At 30.0% G+C, this 25,947-nt stretch overlaps 1 protein-coding gene across 1 annotated transcript in view; it reads right to left on the reverse strand.

The window, feature by feature from the left end:
- The window catches only part of LOC6046465 (gamma-aminobutyric acid type B receptor subunit 1), a 203,096-nt gene that overhangs the window by 43,448 nt on the left and 133,701 nt on the right, over positions 1-25,947 (reverse strand). Inside the window, exon 7 of the mRNA XM_038258438.1 lies at positions 1,472-1,637. Within this exon, the coding sequence (XP_038114366.1) occupies positions 1,472-1,637 (166 nt within the window). The remainder of the gene's footprint in view (positions 1-1,471; positions 1,638-25,947) is intronic.

Genomic DNA, 25,947 nt, shown 5'->3' on the forward strand with positions numbered 1-25,947 from the left:
CGAAAAGAAACACTTTTAAAAAAAAATTTGATTTAAACGATTTATTGACAAAAAAAAATGAAAATTTGACACAAAATTTCACTCAGTGTGTGTTTTTTGGAATTGCAAAAAATGTTGTATCGGTGAACCTCGTTGGATAAATGTACGACTAGTGCTGAAAAAATCCTCTTTTTGCAACTTGTTGCATAAACTACTAATGCCGAATGCCGATTTTCTAAAAGCATTAAAAAACAAAATATCAAGATCGGGTTTCGTCACGCAGACGGGTAGTCTTGAAAGTCTTCACCCCGAATGTTAGTCTATTTGGTCCGTCCATTCTCGAGACATCGTGGCACCCGTAAATAAACTCGATGTTTTCGTTCAGAAATGTTGCCTTTTCACTTTACACACGGCAACATTTCAAGCTAGATCGTCTGTTACTCACTTTAATCATGCTTTATGATACTTTCAGAAGTGATTGCCGGGACCCGTGTTGTAGGGGTAAGCGTGATTGCCTCTCACCTGGATGCGATCCCAGGATAAAACAAATACGTATTTATAAATTTTCTATCATTTTTTAAAGCATTTTTAAAGTCATCTAAACTTTTCCAAAATTACGGGATGACGTAGGGTACCAAAACGAGTCCATGTCAAGTCCCGATGCAACTTACAAAGCCAAAGGTTTGCCATTCCAACACATATTTAACAAAATGAACGGCTCACAAAATACCAAAAAAATGATCCTGCAATATATTTCACAACACAAATTTGTGGTAACTGAGCCTTTTGATGTTTGTGTGTCTTTTTTCATCGCCAATCGATAAAAAAGTACGGGACGAAAAGCAACAACCACAAAATAAAAACCTTTTATGGCAATTCAATTGGGAAAATTGTGGAAAATTAGGCCTCCTCCGCCAAGAGGCAGGTAGATGTTGGTAGCCAAGCTTGGAATTCAATTGATTGCCTTTTCTGTGATGGTGAAAGTAGTAAACTGGAATGGTTTCCCTAAACATGGGATTTGGCAATAATGCTGTTTATTATATGCCATTTATGTAATGGTTATTGGTAGATTAGAGACTTAAAACCGAACAGAATACATTATCAACAAAAGAGGCATAAGGTTCCAAACAAAAGTATGGTTAGCTGTAATAAAAAAAATGCTTTAGGTGAACCTTTTTAGTTAACATTAAATGCTAGGCTTCATCCATAAAGTACGTCACGCAAAAATCAGGCAAAATTTACCTCCCCTCCCCCCCTTTGTCACGCTTTTCCTATACTTGTAACACGCAATGTCACACTTGCTCAGACACCCCCTCCTCCCCTAGAGCGTGACATACTTTATGGATGACGCCCTAGTTGTGTTATTTTTATTGCGGTAGATCTTAGAAAAAATATAATTACAAAAATTAACTGGTCAACATGTGAAAAGCAATCATAAAATAGTTCGGCAAACAATACACCATGTCAAAGGCAAAAAAAACTCTTAACTTACCGAAAGTCTTCGGATGACATTCCTGAGATAGTTTTCTGATTGTTCTGATTCCACATGAGCGCTTCGGTGGTCAGGTGACCCTGCGCGGCCATTCTCATCTGCTCTTTCGTGCAAGAGATGTTCTCATTCTTAAGGTTCACCTCGTACCAGTTGTCTTCGTACCATCCTGTAATACAATGAAAGCTTGCGTTAGGAATCATGACCATTTTGAATTGCTTAGCTTGATTACTGGTACTTTTTACGAAACAAAGAGTATAATTTTGTTATTTCAATAAATAATCCAAGTCACGCTGTAGGAGCCTGTCAATATAATGGTCTGGTATAAAAAAGTCATAAAAAATCCAAAGTCAATTTCAATATGGTATTGATGCTGTCATAAGCACAGTTAATGAAGGCGGGTAAACTCAGATCAATTTTGCGAGTTCCACTTCAGTCAAGGGAGTCGTCACAGGTAATGGCTGCTTTTGATGATTTGGATGGTGTTTTGAGCATGAATTATTTTATGCTGAAAATATTTACGAAAAGCGTTTTTGGGTCATTCATGTTGTACATTGTTCTTAACCGTAACCAGTTTAAATATGTTTGACCCGTCAAGGTCAATTACAAAATTGACTAATTTGCCACAACACTAACTGCCAACACTGCTTCTTGCAATGAACTTTGCAAGCATAAATTAAAATTAAAAACAATTAAGCACAAAGGCGCCAAACAAACATTAATGTTTAATTGGAATTTATTAGTGCTGGCCAGAATAAGCACGTCTAGGCTGTTCTCAGACAAACAAGGAAGTCCCTTTTCGGCTCCGAATGTTGGAAACAATTTTGCTACTGCTTGACATTTTATTCCGTTGTCCGTTGGTGCTCTACTGCTCTGGTGTCTGTTCCGTTGTTCCGTTGGTCGCTCAGCTTTCCAACAAACTTTTATTTTATTTTTCTCTGCTTGTCAGTATATTCGGTCGGTTTACGTGCCCCTTTTACAACATCGGGGTTGAGTCTCGTGGGGGATTCACCTTTGGCTCTAACGCAAACATGAGGAGAGTAAATGTGCTTTTCGAGGCTTGATCTTCCACAAACACACCATAGGACAACATGCAAACATATGGACAGTAGTGCACAATCTGAAATCATCGCAAAACGAGAAAGAAAGAGGGATAGAGGCAGCGAGAGAGATGGCGATTTTTTTTCCACTCCAACCGCACACCGTCCGCGTTCACATTGTTTGGGAAAAGTTTCCACACGAATTGGAAAAACTTTGACTATTCCGTTTTGACAGGGCAAGTGAAATGTGTTTTGCTGACGTGAATTAGTCCATCAATTACTCCATGTCATGAATGTAGTCCTTTTATGACATTTGGACTCGGATTTGGTGGAAAACTTTTGGGCTTTTCGGCTATGGCTAAGCATATCAATTGTGTGGATTAAATTATGTGGTACGCAGTATGCCATCTTTGTCATCATTTTTTTTGGTATTTTTTGTGCTTTGTAACCCTTTGGTACTCGAAAACATGTACTTTGTACACACAGCCTGAAAATTGATGTAAATGTGACAATTGGCCAAAGGGATTTCAGGTCAGAACGCGTTTGACACAGGTACAATCTCGACTAACGTAAATACTTTCAATTATATTTCGGGACTCTAGTAACCGAATTCAACTAAACTTTGGGGCAATGCACAGAATGGTCAACCAAACAAAACGTGTTTGTTATTGTTTACATTGCGTGCTTTCGTTTTTGTTGTTTAGGTCAAGCATTGAAGCGCGTTTTTCTCGGAACGTCAAAAAGCGACGTACGACATGATAGCACGACGGCGTCGACTTGTAAGAAACGCCAAAACACGCGACTGCCGAAGGGTTAAGAATTAATATAAAAAAGCATCCTTCAAATTTTTGTCGTATAGATAAATTTGATTTTCTGTCATAAAGCTAATTCAGTTAATTTTCAATTCATGAAAAATTCAGTGTTTTTTGTCCTTGATTCGTATTCCGTAAATATCTGAGCGTAATATTTGAACAACCCCTAATTGGACAATTTGGCTAGATTTTTTCCTATGATTTGATTCTTGAGTTCTTAGACATAAGTATATATTGTCAGAATTTTTCAAAATTGTATGATAAAAAAAGTAATTTCGGGTTTGACAGTTTGTAAAACTTTCAAATATCAAAATGTATGCAGGCTAACGTTTTTGCAAACAAATGCTGGCAAACAAACAAAGTAGGCAAACTGCCAAACTGTCAAAAAGCGTGCGTTTGTTTGTTTGTTTGTTTGTCAAAGTCTATTACCTGCTTAACTTTAAAATGACAAAATTTATCACGGGATAACTATGAATAATGGGCAGTTCGAGTAACAAATATGTGTTTCTTTTTTAATTCTGGAAGTTAAGTGGATATTATTAGAATCAATAGCGTTCGACTCTCTGGTTGTAAATATCGAATGAGAGAGGGAGAGAGAGGGAGAGAGAGGAAAAAACATCAGTCTACAAAACGATTCAATATAATTACTCGATTAAAATAGAAGTTTAAGCAACAAGTTGCAAATGGCATTTTTTTCAGCGTGGGTCTTTTATATACAAATACGTGTACCGAGTAGAATAGATACGAACAAAACAAAATGAAGTTGACTTCATAGCTGTCGGTCACTATTGCTAGTACCAACCATTAGTGTCTTCTTTTTAACTACAAGGACATCGCCGCCACCGGCTCTAAGTGTGTGAGTACGGCACGGAGTAAAGGCGCGGGATTAGAACCACCAACCTCTGGATTGTGATTCCAGTGCGCGGTCCGATTGATCCACAGATAGATAGTTACATTGCAAAATATATTTCGCAACGAGTTGAATACAACAATTTCTGCAATTCCAGGAAACACTCTTTGAATTGAATTCTTCCAGTAAAACGTTTGTTTTCCCGCTTGAATGTTATTTGCCGTCAAGATAATTGTCCAACATCAAACAACAAAGTATCACTTTTCAATCTTATTATTATTACACAAATGGAAACTCAAAGTACTATTCAGTACTGTTTTTTGCCATGAAAAGTAGTTCGTTTCACAATGACAACGCAAATAAGTAGTTAGACAACAGTATTCCCATTTTTTTCTGCAATTCCGTCGTGAAACTATTTACTTTTCCTGTCATACTCGAACGACGAAAGAGTCTGCTTTTCAAAACAAAAAGCTGGAGTGCGGGAAAGTTCACTAGATTTACAAGCGTCGGCTTTTTGGTTTTGTTAATAGAACGTAAAAACTGACACCTTACTTTTCAAACGTTTTATTAGACCTGAAATTAAGACGCCTCAAAAACATGTGACAGTGAAACATTATTGCAATAATCAATATCTACTCGGTTGGAACAGTCGCTGAATGGAAAACAAATACGTTTTTTTCACAAATAGGTTTATAATTCAAGTGTAGTTTTCGGAATTACAAAAACAATATATGGAACTCGCTGCAAAATTTGATTTTTTCAACACTCGTTGCGTTTATCCAACTCGGCAGAGCCGAGTACGACTAGAGAGCCTGGAGCTTATTAGAGAACGGCATCCCAAACCATAAATACCTACCAATCGAAGCACGAGAACTGTCAAACGGAGGTACCAATCGAGCAAAATCCTGCTTCGTTTGGTACTTTTGGTTTGAGATGACCGTTCTCTGATAAGCTTCAGGCTCTCTAAGTACGACTCGTGCTGAAAAAATCTACTTTTTGCATCTTATTGCATAAACTACACAAAGAAAAAAGAGCTCCCAAAATCGTGAACAAGCGTTCATGAAAATGGGAACAACGAACAAAGTGTTCAAATTCCATGGTCCTTTTTTTTCTCCGTGTACTATTTCCTGATACCCAGATATCCCAGATGGGAGTGAATCGTGGCAATGAACAGCAAGCAAAAACAACACACCTCACCCGTGGATTTCTATAGAGCTTTATGATGTTTCGCGTACGCACACTAGCGCACCATTTGGTTTTGCTGGCTGACAAAACCCCGATGGAGCTCACATACCCACTTTAACTTTTGGGGGGGGAGCGGGCGATTATCGTGGGTTGCCAGTGCCAGTTCAGACCCTTCATCCAAGACGCAATCCCTAAATCCAAGACGCAATCCCTAAAAAAAAAAAATTTGTGTTGCACACGCACACCACTGAACTTCTTTTTTGCCCACACGCATACACCCTCTTACGAAGCGTTACGATACGACGAACTGTCATTTTTTTTTATTTTGTCGGAACGTAGGCTTCATCGTAATCTGTTCGGTTCGTACCTTTTTTTTGCCATTTGCCAAGGATTGGACAATCCGTTGCTGTGTCCACCTGTGGTGGCGCAATTGGTGGAGCGGGAAGAAACGTCCAGGAAGCGGCGGGATCACCCGCGGAGCATGATCGGAGGAATCAATCCGGAGGAAGAGGACAACACGTGGCAAACAAACCTAAGTGTCGCCCCAGATGGCGAGAACCGGCCAGTGTGACCACGATCGGATGTTTTCACGAGCAGGAGTTGGAAACTAAAAGAATATCCTCGGGGACCTTCTGGCGATGGAAGGTTCCGGCAGTTAGTGCTCCAGGTTGGTTGAATGTATTATGTTTGAAATGTAAATTCTGTACGGGATTCCTTTTTAGTTGTCCACCTAGCACGGGAAAAACGGCATCGGCATCTGACAAACCACATGGTCCAAAACAAAACCATCGATATTATCAACGTGCCGCCCTCCATCGGGTCACTGGAAAAGGGGTGACGTCATCTTCCGGCAGTGCACGGCGCTGCCTTTTTCTCGCAAAAAGTCATGCCGAGGAAGCCTCGTCGTAGTGGTCGTCCTGTAGCAGAGTTGAACGTCAAACGTGCAAGATTGCGACAAGTGCTCGGAGTTTGCTGCCCAAAACGACTTCACTGAAGAAATTCAGTTTTTCGGGACGGTCCTGGATCCAGATATCAGAAGCGGATGTAGCATCGACCGGGGCAAACCATTTGCAGTACCTGATGTAGCTGCTCACCATCAGAGCGAAATCTGGCGCCGCATGCTCATGAAGAAAGTCATGAAAAACGTCGTAGCCGACACAAACCAACAGCAACAGCAGCCGGCAAGTCAACAGCCGCGCATTCCGGCCTCACATCCAGAGATGAACAGCGCAAGATGCTGCAGGCCTTCGAACCGGCCGTCCAGCAGTTTGTCCAGTTCGTCTGCCCCAACATCCAGCGCATTATGTCGCAGATTCAACATCTTGCAACTTCAGGGACGCCACGCCGCCGGGGCCGGCCAAGGTCGCTTCGGCAAGAGTTTCGTCAGCGTTGATTAGCTAAAGTGCTGCACATTTGTTCCTATTTTTTTCTATTTTCGAGAGAGAATTGACTTCTCGCACCCTTTTTGTTCCGCTTCATCTGCAGGAAAGTAGCTTTTCTTTAACTATTCAAAGTTCATTTTTTTTTAATTTAATTTGAATTTCACCTCAAAACAATAATTTTTCGATCCATTCTTAACTGTGTTTCGTTCCCTCGCTATTTTTTACGACTTAAAGTTGCCATCATTACTAAATATTAAAAAATGCAAAAGTTCTTAGTTACAAAAAAACTAAAATACAAAATCACAAATTACAAAATTTTAAAATAACACAATTACAAAAAAAAACAAAATTATACAAAATTGCCTAAATGCAATTTTACCTAAATTTCACTATATTCATCAAAATTTTGCTTATTTTACCAAAAATGATTTGAAGTTCACAAATATTAACTATATTAATCAAAATTGAATAAAATTGAACTCAAAAAAATGTCATCCAATAATAATAAACTTACCTCGTTTTTATTTAATTTACCATAATTAATTTAATTGTGTAACTAAATTCAGTTAGTATTAATTTTTTTCTAATTTTATACTGAATTTTAACGAAAATTTACTAATTTTTAACTTGTAGTTACTAAGTTTTACAAACTTAAACTAATTTGTACTTATCTGTTAAAATTTTACAATTTTAGACTAGTCTTATTCTATTTAAACTGAATTAAACTTATTTTAAGTAAATTGAACCAAATTTTAATCTATTTTCCTAAATTTTACTTCATTTAACTAAATAAAACAAATTTTGCCATGATTAAGTAATTTAAATCAAAATTTGCTTATTTTTAAGTTCTATTCTCTTATTTTGACTTATTTTGAACTACCGTCATCAGGGGTAACATTGAGTATGTGGGGTGAGATTGGGTCATACAAAAATGCTGAAATTTGTATGACCCAATCTCTCATCAGGGGTGACATTGGGTCTGGGGGTGAGATTGGGTCATACAAATTTCAGCATTTTTGTATGACCCAATTTCACTCCCCAGACCCAATGTCACCCCTGATGACGGTAACTAATTTGAAATTTAGAAACTAATTAATACCTAATTTAAGCTTATTTAAACTAATGTTTACTTTATTTCGACTTATTGAAACTAAATTTGATTAAAGTTAACTAAATTTAACTTAATTCAATGTAATTTAACTTAATTCAACTTAATTTTACTAATTTTTACTAAATGAAACTTGATACTCAATCAACGTAAATCATGTTCAATCAATTTAAATTAAGATAAATTAATTTAAATTCAGTTAAATTTTGCTAAATTTTGTTGAATTTATGTATTTTTTTAAATAGAATTATATTTAGTTAAATTAAGTTGAAATACGTTGAACAAGGTTAAATAAAGTTGAATTATGTTAAATTTAGCTAAAAATAAAGAAACATAGATAGACTTAGTTAATTGAACATTATTAAATTTCAAATAACTTTATTTAACTTGGGTTATTTAAATTAAGCTTTATTTAACTTAATTTATCTTTATTAAACTTAAATTACCTTAATTTAGCTTAATTTATCTTTATTTAAATTAAGTTATTTCAATATTTAGCTAAAAAAGAAACTAAGATAAACGTAGTTAATTGAACATAATATAAATTCAAATAACCAAATTTAACTTAGATTTTTAAAATAAAGCTTTATTTGACCTAATTTATTTTTATTTAACCTAAATTTCCCTTATTTAGCTTAATTTAGCTTTATTAAAATTAATTTAACTCAATTCTACTAAATTTAACAAAATTTAACTTAATTAATCTATTCTGAACTAAATTTTGCTTAATTTATCTTTATTCAACTTAATTTAAATAAACTTACCTAAATTAAATTTAATTTAGTTTAACTTAATTTTACTTGATTTAACTTAATTTAACTTGATTTAACTTAATTTAACTTGATTTAACTTAATTTAATTCAACTTAGTTTAACATAATTTAACTATATTTAACTTAATTTATCTCAATTGAACTGTATTTAACTAAATTTAACTTAACTGAATTTTATTTTACCTGATTCATCTTTATTGAACTTAATTTACCTTAATTTTACTTAGATTATTTGAATTTATCTTTTATATCTTAATTAAAATTAATAGTACCTAATTAACGTAATTCAACTTAATTTTACTGAATTTAACAAAATTTAGCTCTATTTCACAAAAAATAACTAAATTCATCTAAATTCAATCAAACTTAATTTAATTTGACGTAATTCAACTTATTTTAACTTAATTTAACATAATTTTACTAAATTTAACTCAATATAACGTTAATTATATTCAATCAATTTGAATTAAGATAAATTTTGTTAAATTAAGTGAAATTTTAACTAAGTTTGATTAAATTTAGTTAATTTTTACTTAATATAACGTAATTCAAATAAATTTATCTTAATTTAACATAATTTTACAAAATTTAACCTAATTAAACATTAATTATGTTCAATCAATTTAAATTAAAATAAATTATCTTAATTTAAGTGAAATTAAGTAAAATTTAGTTAAGTTTGATTGAATTTAGTTGAATTCAGTAAAAAAAAATAAATATAATTATATTTAGTTAAATGAAGTAAAATTAAGTTGAATTAAGTAGAATGAAGTTAAATAAAAATGAACTATGTAAAATTTAGCCAAAAAAAACTTAGTTAATTGAACACAATTTAACTTCAAATAACTTAATTTACTTCAAGTTATTTAAATGAAGCATTTTTAAACCTAACAAAAATTTTCCTTATTTAGCTAAATTTAGCTTTATTCATCTTTATTTAAATTAATTTAACTAAATTTACTAAATTGAACAAAATGGAACTTAATAAATCTATTGTGAACTTAACTTTGCTTAATTCATCTTTAGTTTACTTAATTTACCTTAATTTAACTCAATTTATGTTTTTTTAACGTAATTTAAATAAATTTATCTTAATTTAATTTAACTTCATTTAATTTTATTTTATTTGATTTAGCTTGATTTAACTTAATTTAACTAAATTTTACTTAATTTAACTCAATTTAACTTAATTTAACTTAATTTATCTCATTTAACTAAATTCAACATAACTTTTTTTTTCTCGAGTTTTATTTTACCTGGTATATCTTTATTGAACCTAAATTACCTTAATTGAACTTAGTTTATATGAATTGATCTTTATTTATATTAATTTAAATTAATTTAACTTAATTAACGTAATTCAATTTAATTTTACTTAATTTTATTCTATTTAACAATTCAACTGAATTCAACTCAATTCAGTCAAACTTAACTGAGTTTAACTAAATTTAACTTAATTCAATTTAATTTATCTTAATTTAAATTGATTGAACATAATTTACGTTAAATTGAGTTTAATTTAGTAAAATTATGTTAAATTAAGTAAAATTTAGTTGAATAACATTAAATTTAGTTATGTTTGATTAAATTTAGTTGAATATAGTTATTCTTATTAAATAAAATTTAATTTTTGTTAAATTTAGTAAAATAAAGTTGAATTACTTTAAATTAAGCTTTAAAAAACATAGATACACTTAGTGAATTGAACAAAATTCAACTTCGAATAACTTAATTTCACTAAGATTATTTAAATTAACTAGCATTTAACATTATTTAACCTTATTTAACTTTAATTACCTTAATTAATCTAAATTTAGCTTAATTTATCTTTTTCAACTTAATTTACCTTAATTTTACTTAATTTATATCAATTTAACTTTATTTAATTTATGTTATCTCAATTTAAATAAATTTAACTTTATTATCGTGATCTACTTTATTTTTTACTAAATTGAACTCTAATTAACAAAAAATAACTAAATTCAATCAAACTTAACTAAATAAAACTTATTTTGACCTAATTTTATTTTAATGTATTTTAATTTAATTTAATTTTACCAAAAAAAAACACTAAATTAAGTTAAATTCTATTAAACTTTATTAAATTTAACGTATTTCATTTAAATTTAACATAATTTATCTTAAGTTAACTTAATTTATATTATTTTTTCTTTATTAAACTTAATTTATTATAATGTAATTTAACATAATTGAACTTTATTTAATTTAACTTAATTGATCTTAATTAATCCTAATTTATCTTTATTTAAATTAATATGACTCAATTTATCATAATTGAATTTAATTCAACTGAATTTATTTATATTTAACCGTATTTAACTTAATTAACAAACATTAAACTATTTGTTACTAAATTTGTATTAATTTAGCTGACTTTTACTAAATTTTACATAATTAAATCAAATTGACAAAATTTAACATAATTTTACTTAATTTTACTAAATTTTACTCCAATAATAATAAGTTTAGCCTAATTTAACTTTATTCAACTTAATTTAACTAAATTTAGCTTAATTCAACTGAAATTTACTCAATTTAACTTAATTTCACTAAATTCAACTGGATTTCACTACATTTAACTTAATTTACCCTAATTTTAATTAATATAATTGAATTAAATTGAATGTAACATAATTTTACAGATTTTATTAAATTTAACTAAATTCATCTACATGTCGCTAAATTTAACCATTTTCAGTTAAATTTAACTAAATTAAGTAGAATTCAGCTTTTTTATTTTTTCTAAATTTAAGTAAATTTTACCTAGCTAACTAACTTTAACTAAATTGAAACTAGCTGGAATTAATTTTGTTAAATTTTCACTTATTTTTACTTAATTAAACTAAATTTGCTTGTTTTTAGCCTATTTTTTTTTATTAATTTATTTAAATTTAACTCAATTAAACAAATTAATACTAAATTTAACTTAATTTAGCTAAATTTAAGTAAACTTTACTAAATTAAACTTATTTTAACTTGATATAAGTTAATTAAACTTAATTTAACGTTATTTAACTTAGTTTACTAAAATATTACTAAATTTAGCAATATTTAACATAATTTAACTTTACTATACTTTATTTAACTTGATATAACTTTATTTCACTTTACTTAACTTTATTTAACATTATTTAACTTTATTTAAGTTTATTAAAGTATATTAAACTTTATTTCACTTTATTAACCTTTATTTAACTTTATTTAACTTTATTTAACTTTATTTAACTTTATTTAGCTTTATTTAACTTTATTTAACTTTAATAAACAAAATTTTACCTTAATTTAACTTAGTTTATCTAAATATATCTTAATTTAACTTAACTTAACTAAATTCACTATATTAAACAATACTTAGCAAACCCAATTTAACTATAATTTAATTTAGTTTGAAAATTAACTTAATTTATCTAAATTAAACTTAGTTTAACTAAATTTAACTAAATTTAAGAACAACTGATTCTAACTAAATTTAAAGTCAAATGATTCTAACTAAATTCAGCTGAATCAAACTAAATTTAACTGAAATAAACTAAATTTAAATAAATTAAACTAATTTTACAAGGTTTAACTTGATTTAACTAAATTTTGCTGAATTTAACATGTTGTAACTAAATTTAACTTAATTTTGTTTTATTTCACTAAATTTTACCGACTTTAACTTAATTGAACTAAATTTAACAACATTTAACTAAATTCAGCCAAACTTTACTAAATTTAACTAAATTCAACTAAATTTGACTAAATTTAACTAAATTTAAATACATTTAACTAAATTTTACTATTTTTAATTATATTTAACTAAATTTTACCAAATTTAACTTTATCGAACTATATTTAGACAAATTTAACATTTTTTTTTTTTCTATATCTGTCTTAGTTTAACTGAATTCAACTTAAATTAGTTTACTATAGCTGAACTTATTCAAAATTAACTAAATTTAACCAAAATTAACAAAACTTAACTAAAATCAACTAAATTGAACTAAATTTTACTAAATTTAACTTATTTAAACTTTATTTTACTTAAATTAAGTGAATTCATCTGAATTTATTCAACTTAATTTAACTTTATTTAGCTTTATTTGACTTAATTTAACTTAATTTAACATTATTTAACTTTATTTAAATTAACTTAATTTAACTTATTTTAACTTATTTTAACTTAATTTAACTTGATTTAACTTAACTTAATTTAACTTGATTTAACTTAATTTAATTTAACTTAATTTAACTTGAGTTAACTTAATTAATCTGGACTTACATTTGACTGAATTCAAATAAAATTAACTTAATTAATATATTTTTTTATGAAATTAGTTTAATTATATTCAAATTAATTCAGTTAACTACATTTAACTAAATTTGTTTAAATTTTATTAAATTTAACTAAGTTTTATCAAATTTAACTAGATTTATGGAAATCTATTTCAATTTTACTTAATTTATTTAAATTGAACTGAAAAATACAATAAATTCCTTTGAATTCAACTAAATTCATCTAAATTTATCAAAATTAATCTTAATGTAACTAAATTTAACTATATTCAAATAAGTTCGACTAAATTTAATCAAATTTGACTTGATTTTACTTAATTCACATCAATTTAACTTAACTAAGCTAAATTTGACTGTAATATATTACATTAAACTGTTTTTAACTAAATTAAACTAAACTACCTAATTTCAACTAAATTTTAATAATTTCTACTAATTTTAAGTTATTAAAACTATTTTATCAATAGTTTTATCAATTTCAGTTATTTAAACCAATAGGACCAGTTTAAATTTATTTAAACTTATCAATTCAGCTAGTTTTAAATAGGTTTAGTGGCTTTATTGTGATTTTAAGAATTCTTTGAATAAACATTTTAATCTGTTTTGTTTTTTTGTCACCCTATTTGTATTGATCACCCTAACCGCTTTAAACTGAATCCGGAAATACTAAAGAAGAAGAAGCACCCCCAAAATGCGCCCGTTCCGCCATCGCTTTTTTGCCCGTTATCGTGGTCAAAACGGGCCCAAAAGCGTGCCACAGACGGGCGTAACACAGCGGCCAAAATGCGTAACGCCCGCCTAAATGTTGCATTCTGGCACGCAATGGGCCACAACGAGGGGAAAAAGCGTGCTGAAAATCGGGCCCGCTTTCAGGCAAAACGTCCCCGCTTTTTGGCTGTTTTCCGCCCATTTTTCTATGTGGGTATAATACCAAACGTTTTGCTTGATAGTATGTGTGAGTCCCGTGTAAAAAGTGACAGTTCGTTACTTTTTAGTTTGACTTTGTCCAACCAACGGGGAACAAACTAAAAAAGTGTCAAACAAAAAAGTGACCAACCACCGGGGGTTGAGTGTATTGCTTTTATTGCAGACCCGATATTGAAGGTATTCCCACATAGAAAAATGGGCGGAAAACGGCCAAAAAGCGGGGACGTTTTGCCTGAAAGCGGGCCCGATTTTCAGCACGCTTTTTCCCCTCGTTGTGGCCCATTGCGTGCCAGAATGCAACATTTAGGCGGGCGTTACGCATTTTGGCCGCTGTGTTACGCCCGTCTGTGGCACGCTTTTGGGCCCGGTTTGACCACGATAACGGGCAAAAAACCGGTGGCGGAACGGGGCGCATTTTGGGTGTTCTTCTTCTTCTTTATTATTTCCGGTTTCAGTTTAGGGCGGTTAGGGTGATCAATAAAATTAGGGTGACAAAAAACAAAACAGATTAAAATTTTTATTCAATTAAATCTTACATCAACAATACAAACATAATCTAATTTTAACTAGCTCAGATAAATATAAGTTGGGTTAGTAAGATTACATGACTTTAAATAAGTCTTATTGGTTCTAATAGCTGATTTTGCTAAAATTAGTTTACATAATAAGATATAAGTAAATTAAATTAAATTATGATACATTAAGTTGAAATCGTAAAATTTAGGTAAATTGAGTTATGTTTAGTTTCATTTAGTTAAATTTGGTTGAGTTTATTTAATAAGTCAAATTTAGTTGAGTTAAGTTCAATTAAATTTTAGCTAACTCAAGTTTAATTTAATTCAACTAAGTTAAATTACGTTGAAATAAATGAAAATAAGTTAAATTCAGTAAAATAAAACGAATTTAGATAAATTCACTTAATATTAAACTAAGTTCGTTAAATCTAATTAAATTAGGTAAAATTTAGTTAAATATAGTTGAATACAGTGACATTTAGTTAAATTTAGATCAAATAAGTTGAATTTAGATAAATTAAGTTTAATGTAGTTGAATTTAGTTAAATTGAGTTAAATTAAGTTGAATTTAGATAAGTTTAATTGAATTATGATAATTTATGTTAAAATGAGCTAAATTTAGTTAAATTAAGTTAAATGTAGGTAAATTTAGTCATATATAGTTAAATTTGTTTAAACTTGGTTAAATATAGTAAAGTTTATTTGAAATTACTTATTTTTTGTTAAATTTTGTAAAATTGAGTAAAATTTACTAAACTTTGGTTGAATTAACTTATTTTTTGTTTCATTTAGTTAAATTTGGTTGAGTTTATTTAATAAGTCAAATTTAGTTGAATAAAATTAGTTTTTGTTAAATTCGCAATTCGCAATTTTCAGTGTAAGAACGGGCCTTGACCGATCTTATGGTCTAGGTTCCCGACGAACACGCACTGCCCTTACACCTACATCTCACCCTTGCTCTGAGTCAGTACGAGCAGCACGCTAGAACACGCTTTGAGTGTTCGTGCCAGGCATGCACACCTTCTTTTCCGGTTACGCATTTTAACTCGGCCGGGGGGTGGTACATTACGTAGGGTTTGATGTAAGTATAAGCGCCTAACCATTTATAGTGTGCCTATCAACTTTCAACAAAGCAAAAACTGTTTTATTTTAGTTTGAATTCAAAAACTAATTGTTATTTACTGTGTACTGTTTTCTCCTGAAATCTTCCCTAATGTTGAATCGTGTTAATCTGTTGCTATTTCTTCTGTCGCGGTGTTTTGTTACAATGTTTTGGACCTAAGCATGTTATTCAAAATTACCAAAAGTACAATAATTTTATGTGTGTGATCATTCAATATACCAAGTAAGGACTCGAACCATACTTGTTTGAAGAAAAGGGCGTAGATTTAAACAATAGACAATAAAGGAAAGCTAACTACATAAAGTTCGATACTGAAAGAATAATTGTAGTTTGAAGGAAAGGAGAGTAGGAGCCGATGAAAATTACATTTTAATAAATAAATAAGAAAATGGGTAAAGGAAAGATCAATGTTAAACAGAAGTTAAAATCGTTCGCATATTAAGGGAAACTGGTTTTGTTAGGGAAAACACGTTTCAGTATTTATTGGGAAATGAGAGCAGAAGAGTAGAAAGATGAGTGAAGCAAAATTAAAGTACAGTACTTATTCGATAACTGAGCTTGTTTGACTGGACTACTTGGGCTGTAGCCCACTTAAAAAGCAGACAAATGTAAAATAACCAAACAAACCGGAATGATTCAGCAAATTAGAAATCATATTTAAGTTTTAATTAAATGTTAAGTCAAAATTAAAGGTGAGCTCTGAAAGAAATTTAAGCAACCATCATTTTACATTTGTAGAGAAAATGTTATGCATCGGTCCCCTCGTCATCAGACCAGTTTGCGAGCAACATTCGGTAACTGTGCTACATTCTCAGCCAAGTTACCGAACAAGTACTGTTGTTGGAAATATGCAGAAGAAAAACCCCGTGCTGCGATGTTCTAGGTACATCCACAACAGTTCGTTCAACATGCTGTGAATCAAAACAATACCTTCTACAATCACAAATTACTTCCCTTTCCCACATTGCCGCTTTATAATGTAGTCCATGCTCTGCAAAAAAAAGGGATGTTAGTAAAATATAAACACTATAAAATATCGATACAGTTACTTTCGTGAACCTGAGTGACATCAGGGTTTCTAATGTTGTTGCTGTTGTCTCCAGTGTGATAATATCACTCCGAAGTGGTTGTCGTGGTGCAATCGTTCTCCAACCGCAGGCCCAGACACGACATGAAAATGGAAACAAACAAAAACAAAACAAAACAAAACAAAAAGATGCATTAGTATAAGAAAATAAGAGAAACGAAAGATCATGCAATCAGAATAAAATGGTGGATAGTAAACAGAAGCAGAATTAGAAAATCAGTTATACATAATAAAGATATAGAAGATAGATAGTAGCTGAAAGTGGAAAGAAGAGAAATCCCGTATTGCGATGTATCAGGTACATCCACAACAGTTAGCTCAACATGCTGTGAATCAAAACAATACCGTCTACAATCTTCCCTTCCCACATTGCGCATCCCTTTCTTTTGGCCGTCTCTACTCTGACCCTCGCTGGTCAAAGGTTTACGAGTTCGTTTCCACAGGCCACCAGCAAGGTCACGTGTTGTCATCATGATGACGAAACCAAGCCAACGTGGAGGTAAGAAAATGGGTAACTTGCAAGGAACCAGAGCAGCTGTTTTGACCAAGGTCTAGGTCAGCTAACAGCACTACGGGTGTAGTTCCGCTCCTTCCAGGATGTTCCTCACCGGGTGTCAACCGAAAAGGTATCATTTCACCCTTGGCCTGCAATAAAATTAGTTTTTGTTAAATTGAGTTTAATTCAGTTTAATTTTAGTTAATTCGAGTTTAATTTAATTCAACTAAGTTAAATTACGTTGAAAAAATTGAAAATAAGTTAAATTCAGTAAAATAAAATCAAATTTAGATAAATTCAGTTAATATTAAATTAAGTCCATTAAATTTATTTAAATAAGGTAAAATTTAGTTAAATATAGTTGAATACAGTGACATTTAGATAAATTAAGTTGAATTTAGATGAATTAAGTTAAATTTAGTTGAATTTAGTTAAATTGAGTTGAATTAAGTTGAATTTAGATAAGTTCAATTGAATTATGATAATTTATGTTAAATTGAGCTAAATTTAGTTAAATTAAGTTCAATGTAGGTAAATTTAGTCATATTTAGTTAAATTTGGTTAAAAATAGTAAAGTTTATTTGAATTTAGTTATTTTTGTAAAATTTTGTAAAATTAAGTTAAATTTAGTAAACTTTATTTGAATTTATTTATTTTTGTTAAGTTTAGATATTTTCAGATTAATTTTGTAGAATTCAGTTAAATTTTGTAAAACTAAGTTAATACTAGTTAAATTTAGTTTACTTTGATTAAATTTTGTTAAGTTTAGTATTTAGTTATTTTTTGTTAAATTCAGTTAAATTCAGTTCAATTGAGTTAAATTTAGTTAAATTAAGTTACAGTAAATGAAACTAAGTTAAATTACGTTAAATTGAGATAAGTTTAGTTGAATTAAAGTAAATTAAGTGAAATTAAACACAGTTAATTTAATTTAATTTAGTTTAATTTGGATAAATTTAGTTAAATTTACAAAAAAAAATCGTTTTTAGTTAGAAGTTATCAAAAATCTAAGAAAAATTAGATTAAATTTAAAGAAATAAATTAAATTGAATTCATTTTGTTAAATTTGGTTAACTTTAGTTAAATAAAGCTAAATTATAAAATAATCGTTTTATTTGTTTAAATTTATTAAAATTAAGATAAATATTGTCAAATTAAGTAAAATTTATTAAAATCTTGTAAACTAACAATAAATTTAATAAAATTCAGTAGAATTTTTTTAATTTCAGATTAATTATATTAAATTTAGTTAATTAGTCAAATAAAGTTAAAAAAATAGTTGAATTAAATTTATTATAATAAAAAAAGTTTTAACTTGTTAAATTTAGCAAAATTTATCAAGATTAAGTAAACTTTACTAAAATTTAGAAAAGTTGTAGTTGTAGTTGAATTTATTATTTTTTGTTATATTGAGTTAAATTTAGTTAAATTTTGTAAAATTAAGATAAATTAAGATAAATTAAGCTAAACTTAGTTAAATTACGGAAAGAGTTGAACCATCCTCCGGCTGAAAAACTCTATTTTTAATTCTTTATTAAAAAAAGGTAAGTTAAGATGAAATCAAATACAGTTAAATTAAGTTAAACCAAGTTAAATTAAGTGAATTTTGATTTAATAGAGTTTTAAGTTAAATGAAGTTATTTATCATTAAATAATGTTAAAGTAGATTAAATCTAGTTATATTTAGAAAAACAATAAGCTGAATTTTGAAATTTTCTGTTAAATTCAGTTAAATTTTGTAAAATTAAGCTAATTTTTATTACAGTTACTTAAATTATGATAAATTTATTTTAACTAATTTGAAAGATGAATTGAGTTAAAATGAAATTAGTTAGGTATAATTTAGTAAAATTTAGTTAAATCAAGTTGCATTAAGTTAACTTAAGTTAAAATAAGTTAAATTTAGCTAAATTAAGTTAAACTTAGTTAAACTAAGTAAAATCAAGTTTAATTATACTAAATGAAGTTTAATTAAGCTCACTTAAGATAAATAAAGTTCAATTAGGTAAAATTAAGTGAAATTTGCTAAAATTTAGTTAAATTAATTTTAATTAAGTTAAATTTAGTTGAATTTTGTAAAATTTTGTTATTTTGGTTAGAGTTAGTTCAATTTGGTTGAATTTAGTTACATTAGGTTAAATTAAGCAAGATTTAATTTAAAATAAGTTAAATAAAATTTAAATTAAGTTAAATTTTGGAAAACAAATTTTGTATTTTTGTAATATGTTTTTTTATTGGGCAAGTCAACATGTTAGCATAACACTTTATATCAAGTCAAGGAAGAATCAACAGGAGGTTACAGAAGAATAAAAATATTTTTTTAAATTAAGTTAAATGTTTAAAAAAGTAAAATGTAGTTGAATTGGGCTTCATTTAGTTAAATTTTGTTTGATTTAGAAAACTGTTGTTAAATTTAGCTATAATTTGTTAACTAAGTAAAATTTAGGTAAATTCAATTAAATTTAGTTGATTTTTGTTCAATTGAGTTATATTTAGATAAATTTTGTAAAATTTAGTAAACTTAAGTTAAATTATGTTGAATTAAGATCAACTTAGTTAAATTAAAATATGTTAATTACATTTCATTAAATTTAGTTACATTTGTGTAATTTATAAAAGAAATGTATACATTTTTTTATTTATTAACATTTATCTAAGTTTCGTTGAAATTAGAAAAAATATTTAAATTAAAATAAATTAAGTAAATCAAATTTAGTTAAATTCAGTTTAATTAGGATAAATTAAGTTAAATTCAATTAATTTAATTGAATTTTACTACATTTTACTTAAATTTATAAAATTTCAATAAATTTAACCAAATTTATCTAAATTTAAATTATTTAAAATTTTAATAAAATTTTATTAACTTAATTTAGTTTAAATAAATTAACCTTATAATTTAAATAAATATAACTAAATTACACATAATATTAATAAATTTAAGTAAATAGCACAATTTTTTTACAAAATTTTACTAAATTTAACTAAATGTTGAATGAACGATTATTTTTATATAAATTTATCTAACTTTAATTACATTTGACAAAATTCAACCAAGTTTAACCAAATTTTGTAAGATTTTGTAAAATTTAATAAAATTTGGTTAAATTTAGTTGAATTTAGGTAAATTTAGTTAAATTTAGTTAAATTTAGAAAACTGTTGTTAAATTTAACTATAATATGTTAACTCAGTTAAATTTAGGTAAATTTAGTAAACTTAAGTTAAATTATGTTGAATTAAAATAAACTTAGTTAAATTAAATTATGTTAATTATATTTCATTAAATTTTAGTTCGTTTAATTTATAAAAAATTACATATAATTTTTTTTTATTTTGTAACATTCATCTAAGTTTCGTTGAATTTAGTAAAAAATATTTAAATTAAGATAAATTAAGTAAATCAAATTTAGTTAAATTCAGTTTTATTAGGATAAATTAAGTTGAATTCAATTGAGCTAATTAAATTTTGCTCAATTTTACTTAAATTTACAAAACTTGGATAAATTTAACCAAATTTATCTAAATTTAAATAACCAAATAAAACGGTTTTTTATAAGATTAAAAAATTGATAATATAAATAATTTTAAATTTTAATAATGTTTCATGAACCTATTTTAGTATAAAATAATTAACCTTAATTTAAATTAATATAACTAAATTACTCTGAAAATTCATAAATTTAAGTAAATAGCACGATTTTTCAACAACATTTTACTAAATTTAACTAAATAAAAAAAATAAAAAAAAAGATTTAAAATTAATTTAAATCTAGTTCAATTAAGTTGATTTTAGTTAAATTAAGTTCTTTTAAGTCAAGTCAATAGCACGATTTTTCAACAACATTTTACTAAATTTAACTAAATAAAAAAAATAAAAAAAAAGATTTAAAATTAATTTAAATCTAGTTCAATTAAGTTGATTTTAGTTAAATTAAGTTCTTTTAAGTCAAACTAAGTTTAATTTGGTAAACTTTAGTTGAATTTAGATATTTTTTGTTAAATTGAGGAAAATTCAGTTAACTTTTGTAAAATGAAGGTAAATTCAGTATTTTTTTTTTTAATTGAGTTAAATTTTTATTTAGTTGAATTAAGTTGAATAAAATTAAGTAAAATTACGTTAAATTAAGTTGAATTAAGATAAATTATGTTAAATTAAACAAAGTTTGTTAAAATTAATAAAATTAGTTAAATTTAATTGAATTTAGTTAAATGACAGTAAATTATGTAAAATTTATTTAAACCTTAGATAATATTGGCTAAATTTGGCTAGTTTAGTTGAATTTAGATAAATTTTGTAAAAAATCAATTTAATTTAGTTAAATTTGAATAAATTTCGACTTTGGCTAGTTTAGTTGAATTTAGATAAATTTTGTAAAAAATCAATTTAATTTAGTTAAATTTGAATAAATTTCGACCAATTTGGATGAAAATAGTTAAATATAATTAAAACTAAATTTAGCCTTATTAGTTAAATTTAATAAAACTTATGTAATTTTGGTTAAATTTAGTTATGTTAAATTTAGGTTAATTTGTTTATGCGTGCAAAAGATAGATAAAAAAAATAAAATTATTTTCAATAAGTCCAAATAAGTAAACATTAGTAAAAATTAGCTAAAATTTGGTTGTAATTAGTTTAATGAATTAACATTAGCTACCGTCATCAGGGGTGACATTGGGTCTGGGGGGGTGAGATTGGGTTATACAAAAAATTAGAATGTTGTATGATCAATGTCACCCCTGATAACGGTACATCTAGTTGAAATTCGTAAAATTTTGTTTAAAAAAATGTTAAATTTTGTTCAAACTAGGTCATATTAGGTAAATTTAGTCAAAATGAGGTGAAATTTGATAAAATTTCTGAGAACTTTGAATAGTAAAATATAAACTACTTTCCTGCAGATGAAGAGGAACAAAAGCTTGCGAGAAGTCAATCCTCTCTCGGAAAAAAACAAAAAAGGAACAAATTTAATGCGCAGCACTTAAGCAAATCGACGCTGATCAGTTGAGGTTCCAGCTGACGGAACCCTTGCCGACGCGACCTCGGTCGGCCCCAGTGGCGTCACTGGGGTTGCGAGAGATGCAGCATCTGCTGCAGCGAGTTGAACAGCTCGGTCACGGTTGACCGGGGAACATTGAGTTGACGGCTGCGGTGGCGGCGCAGAGAATTGTTTCGCTCCGGCGGCCGTTAGGCGTAGTACCGACAGACTGCGCTGGATGTTGGGACAGACGGACTGGACAAACTACTGGACGGCCGGATTGGCGGCAGCCGGTTTGACGGCCTGCCCGTACAGCATCTCGCAATGTTCTTGAAGCTTTTGCGCAGCGAAATTTCTGCATGACGCTCTGGGTGTGGAACTGCAGCGCTTGCGGGGCCGGAATGTGCGGTTGCTGGTTCTTGGTGAGTGATTGCTGCTGGGCCATTACCGTGCTGGACTCATTGCCAAACCGTGACGTGGCCTTGTTGATGCGGATCGTAGGGTCCCGACGAGAGTGACGTTGGTTTTGCTGCTGGGGGAAGCGACTGGCAAAATTTCGCTCCGCTCGACTTTTTGTACTACGGAACCACTTGCTGAAGCCCGATCCGGATTTTGCGCCACTGTTGCCGGTTCCGATTTTGGTCCCCAAAATCTAAGTTCTTCACGTTGACCCCGTTCCACTGGGCCTCTGATTTGTATTCCGCTCCGGCGGCCATCCACTCCGGCTCCTCCTCGATGACCGTGTCCTGAAGGCGGTAGAAATGATAGTGATGGTGGAATGAGTGGAATGGAATTAAAGTTAAAAGCTTACCTGTAATCTGCCGGCCAAAACACACCTAAACAAAATGTTTTTTTTTTCTAAACAACAGAAAAGTTCAAACGAAAAAGTTTGACAGTTCGCGCGTTATGAAAAAAGAGAGAGTGTGCGTTTCGGCATGCACGAATTTTATTGGTGTGCGTGTACAAATATAAAACCAAATTTTTTGCGGATTGTGTCTTGGATAAAGGGTCTGAACTGGCACTGGGGATGCCCGATTGTTGCCCGCAGCCCCCCTAAAGTTAGAGTGGGTTTAATTGTAAACCTTATTGTCTTACTTTGATGGGAATCCTCTGAGGAAAGTATGTTAGGATTGGATTTAGAAATTAAATCGATTGCTTCCGTAGGTTTGAAGTTTCTAAAACATTCAATAATTTTTTATAGCAAAGACTAAAATTTGTGGTAAGGATAATTAAGAATGTATTTAAATAACGTTATACTTCTTCTATCAACCATATTCAACTACCATTTGGCTAATGTTTCTCTGTTGGCGAAGCTGTCATTTTGCACTTTCAGTTGATAAAACATCTGTAAGATACAAACCCACCCACACTCGTACACGCAATATGGTACTTGTTTTGTATGTCATCACATTCAACCAGCTTTTCGTTACGGTGGTCGAGACATCCCATGGCGATACATTGTGGGTGTGTGTGTGGGTACGATTGTGTGCTTTTTGGACATCAGTCTCTGCATCCAGAAAATGTGTGAACGCGTTCTGCTGACCCCGCACAATCCTGGTGCATACGTGGAAACACATGTTCTTCTTCACTGTCTGGTTCTCTATTAGTACGTCGATCTGTTCGTACATGGCGAATCTCTACCCGTTGAAAATGCATTCGCACTCGGGTTGGTTTGACCATGACGTCACGATTTAACTAAAATTCTGTTTTTTGTCTGTGAAATAAATTGTCAAGCTCGCAACTATTTTTTTTGTTATTATTTTTTATATTTGTAAGTCACATTTATATGACTCCTGTGGTTTGCTTTTGTTCAAATAATTGTCCCATAAGCTTTTCTTACTCACTGTTGAGTTAATGATATAGATTGAGTCTAAATCAGTTACACCGACCAACAAAATTTCTGCGCAGGTTCGACTCGAGGAAAGCATGTCCTCAGAAACACGTACACTTTGAAATTTTCAAAAATGGAATGGTTTTTCTCCAAAGTTTGTATGGAGAATTAGTGCTGCAGCACTATTTGTATGTACCTGAATTTATTGGGGTAAGTTTTATTATGAAATGTTCAATAAATTTTAATAACAGAACATTTGAAACTTTAACAAACAATAATTTCTAGTTCGATATTTTATTTTTAAGGTGACTGAACTAGCTGCAGAAATGTTGTATATAATCCATTTCTTTTTGGAAGTTCCATTAGGATGGGACCATCCATAAACCACGTGGACACTTTGTTTTAAATCTGTCACCACGACCGACCCCCTCCCTTGGTGGACAATATTCCATACAAAAAACATACCCCCTAAAGTATCCACGTGGTTTATGGATGGTCCCGATCACTAGCGTGCCCAGCTATTTGAAGAAGGCAGGGCCTCGCCTCGAAACGTCATACAGGAACAAAAGCTGCGTACCGAAGAATGGCGGCGGACGCGTTGACGTTTTGGAATTTTGACAGTCTGGAACGGATGAATTACCCTGATATCGCACATCATAAATACTGTTTCGGGGTAATTTGCTAATTTGTTAACTTGTGCCTTTTTATGGAAATTACTTTTAAAAAGTGTTTCTTCCTGTTTCTTCCGAATTTTTCATTATAATAAATTGTTATTATAGTTTGGTAGCGTCATACCAGTATAAATTCAATAATTAAATTTTGTTTTGTCTGAACTTACTGACTTATTTTGTATTTTATTGCCTAATTTTATTTTATTTATTTAATTATATATCAGTGCTAAGGGGTCGGAACCGGTGGAGTCGGGTCTTTTTTGGTGCGTTGGAGTTGGAATCGACAAATCTGAGAAGCTGGAGTCAAAATCGCTAAATTATCTGCAGTCGGAGCCACTTTTTGTTAATTTTGTATAGGCGCTGTTGTTGGAGTCAGAGTAGGTTTCCAAGTCGGATCTTTTTGGAGTGCTGGAGTCGAAAATCTCCAGAAGCGGGAGTTGTAGTCGGATTCGCTTCAAAACTATGTAGCTTTGCAATGATTTCTTGTTGTCCGAAAAACTTATATTCGGAGCGAATGTTTGGAAAAAAAACGTAGACAAACTGTTATCTTTTACAGTTTTATTGGTTGAAATCCTACATTTTCTTGAAATAGGTACATTCTTGTGTTGCAACTTCTCCAACTTCCGCAATGGAACATTCCCGGAACTTGATTCAACTCTTTCAGCTGAACGTTGCCTCGTTCGGAGGGTGCAGCTCTGTGCAAGGGCGTTCTTGTCACATTCTCCTGCTTTTCAAGCAGAACGTTGCCCCGGCCGTTGGAAGCAGTACTGAACAGGTTCGCTGTTTGTCACATTCTCCAGCTTCCGCAGCGGCAACATGGCCGGAAAGTGCTCCAACTCCTCCAGTGAAACCATTCCTTGTCCGCTGGACGCAGCACTGCACAGGCTCGTTTGCTTTTGGGAACATTCTCCAGCTCCCGCATCGGAGATCTGTCACGTCCAGCAGTTTGCTGCAAACCAGCGCTACGAAGATTTATTTTCAATATACTCATAATATACTCAAAAATCAACCAAAAGAACATACCTGGTAGTAGAAGACTTGCCATCCCCGTAGCCGACATAAACCGCTGCTGCGGTCGCAATCACCTGCAGTATCTTATGATTCTGCGAAGTATCCACATAAATACAACGCATTTTACATTTAGCAGCAGTAACTAAAACTCTTATTACTTTTGAATCAAGAAAAAATCGTGTTTACACTTCGCAATGTTTATAAACAAACGCCGCCATATTGCCAATGTTGTTCGGTAGCTTTTTTCAGGCCATCGCCGGGGCCCTGGAAGAAGGTGTGGCAATAATATGGACGTTTTGAAAATTACGTCATATATGGACACCCCCTCACCAAATTTAGAACAAATGTCTTAGAGAGGGTGGGGCAGTTGCCCCATGTTGCCCCATCCTGTGCACG

The sequence above is a fragment of the Culex quinquefasciatus genome, chromosome 2 (assembly GCF_015732765.1).
Source record: "Culex quinquefasciatus strain JHB chromosome 2, VPISU_Cqui_1.0_pri_paternal, whole genome shotgun sequence".
Taxonomy (NCBI): domain Eukaryota; kingdom Metazoa; phylum Arthropoda; class Insecta; order Diptera; family Culicidae; genus Culex; species Culex quinquefasciatus.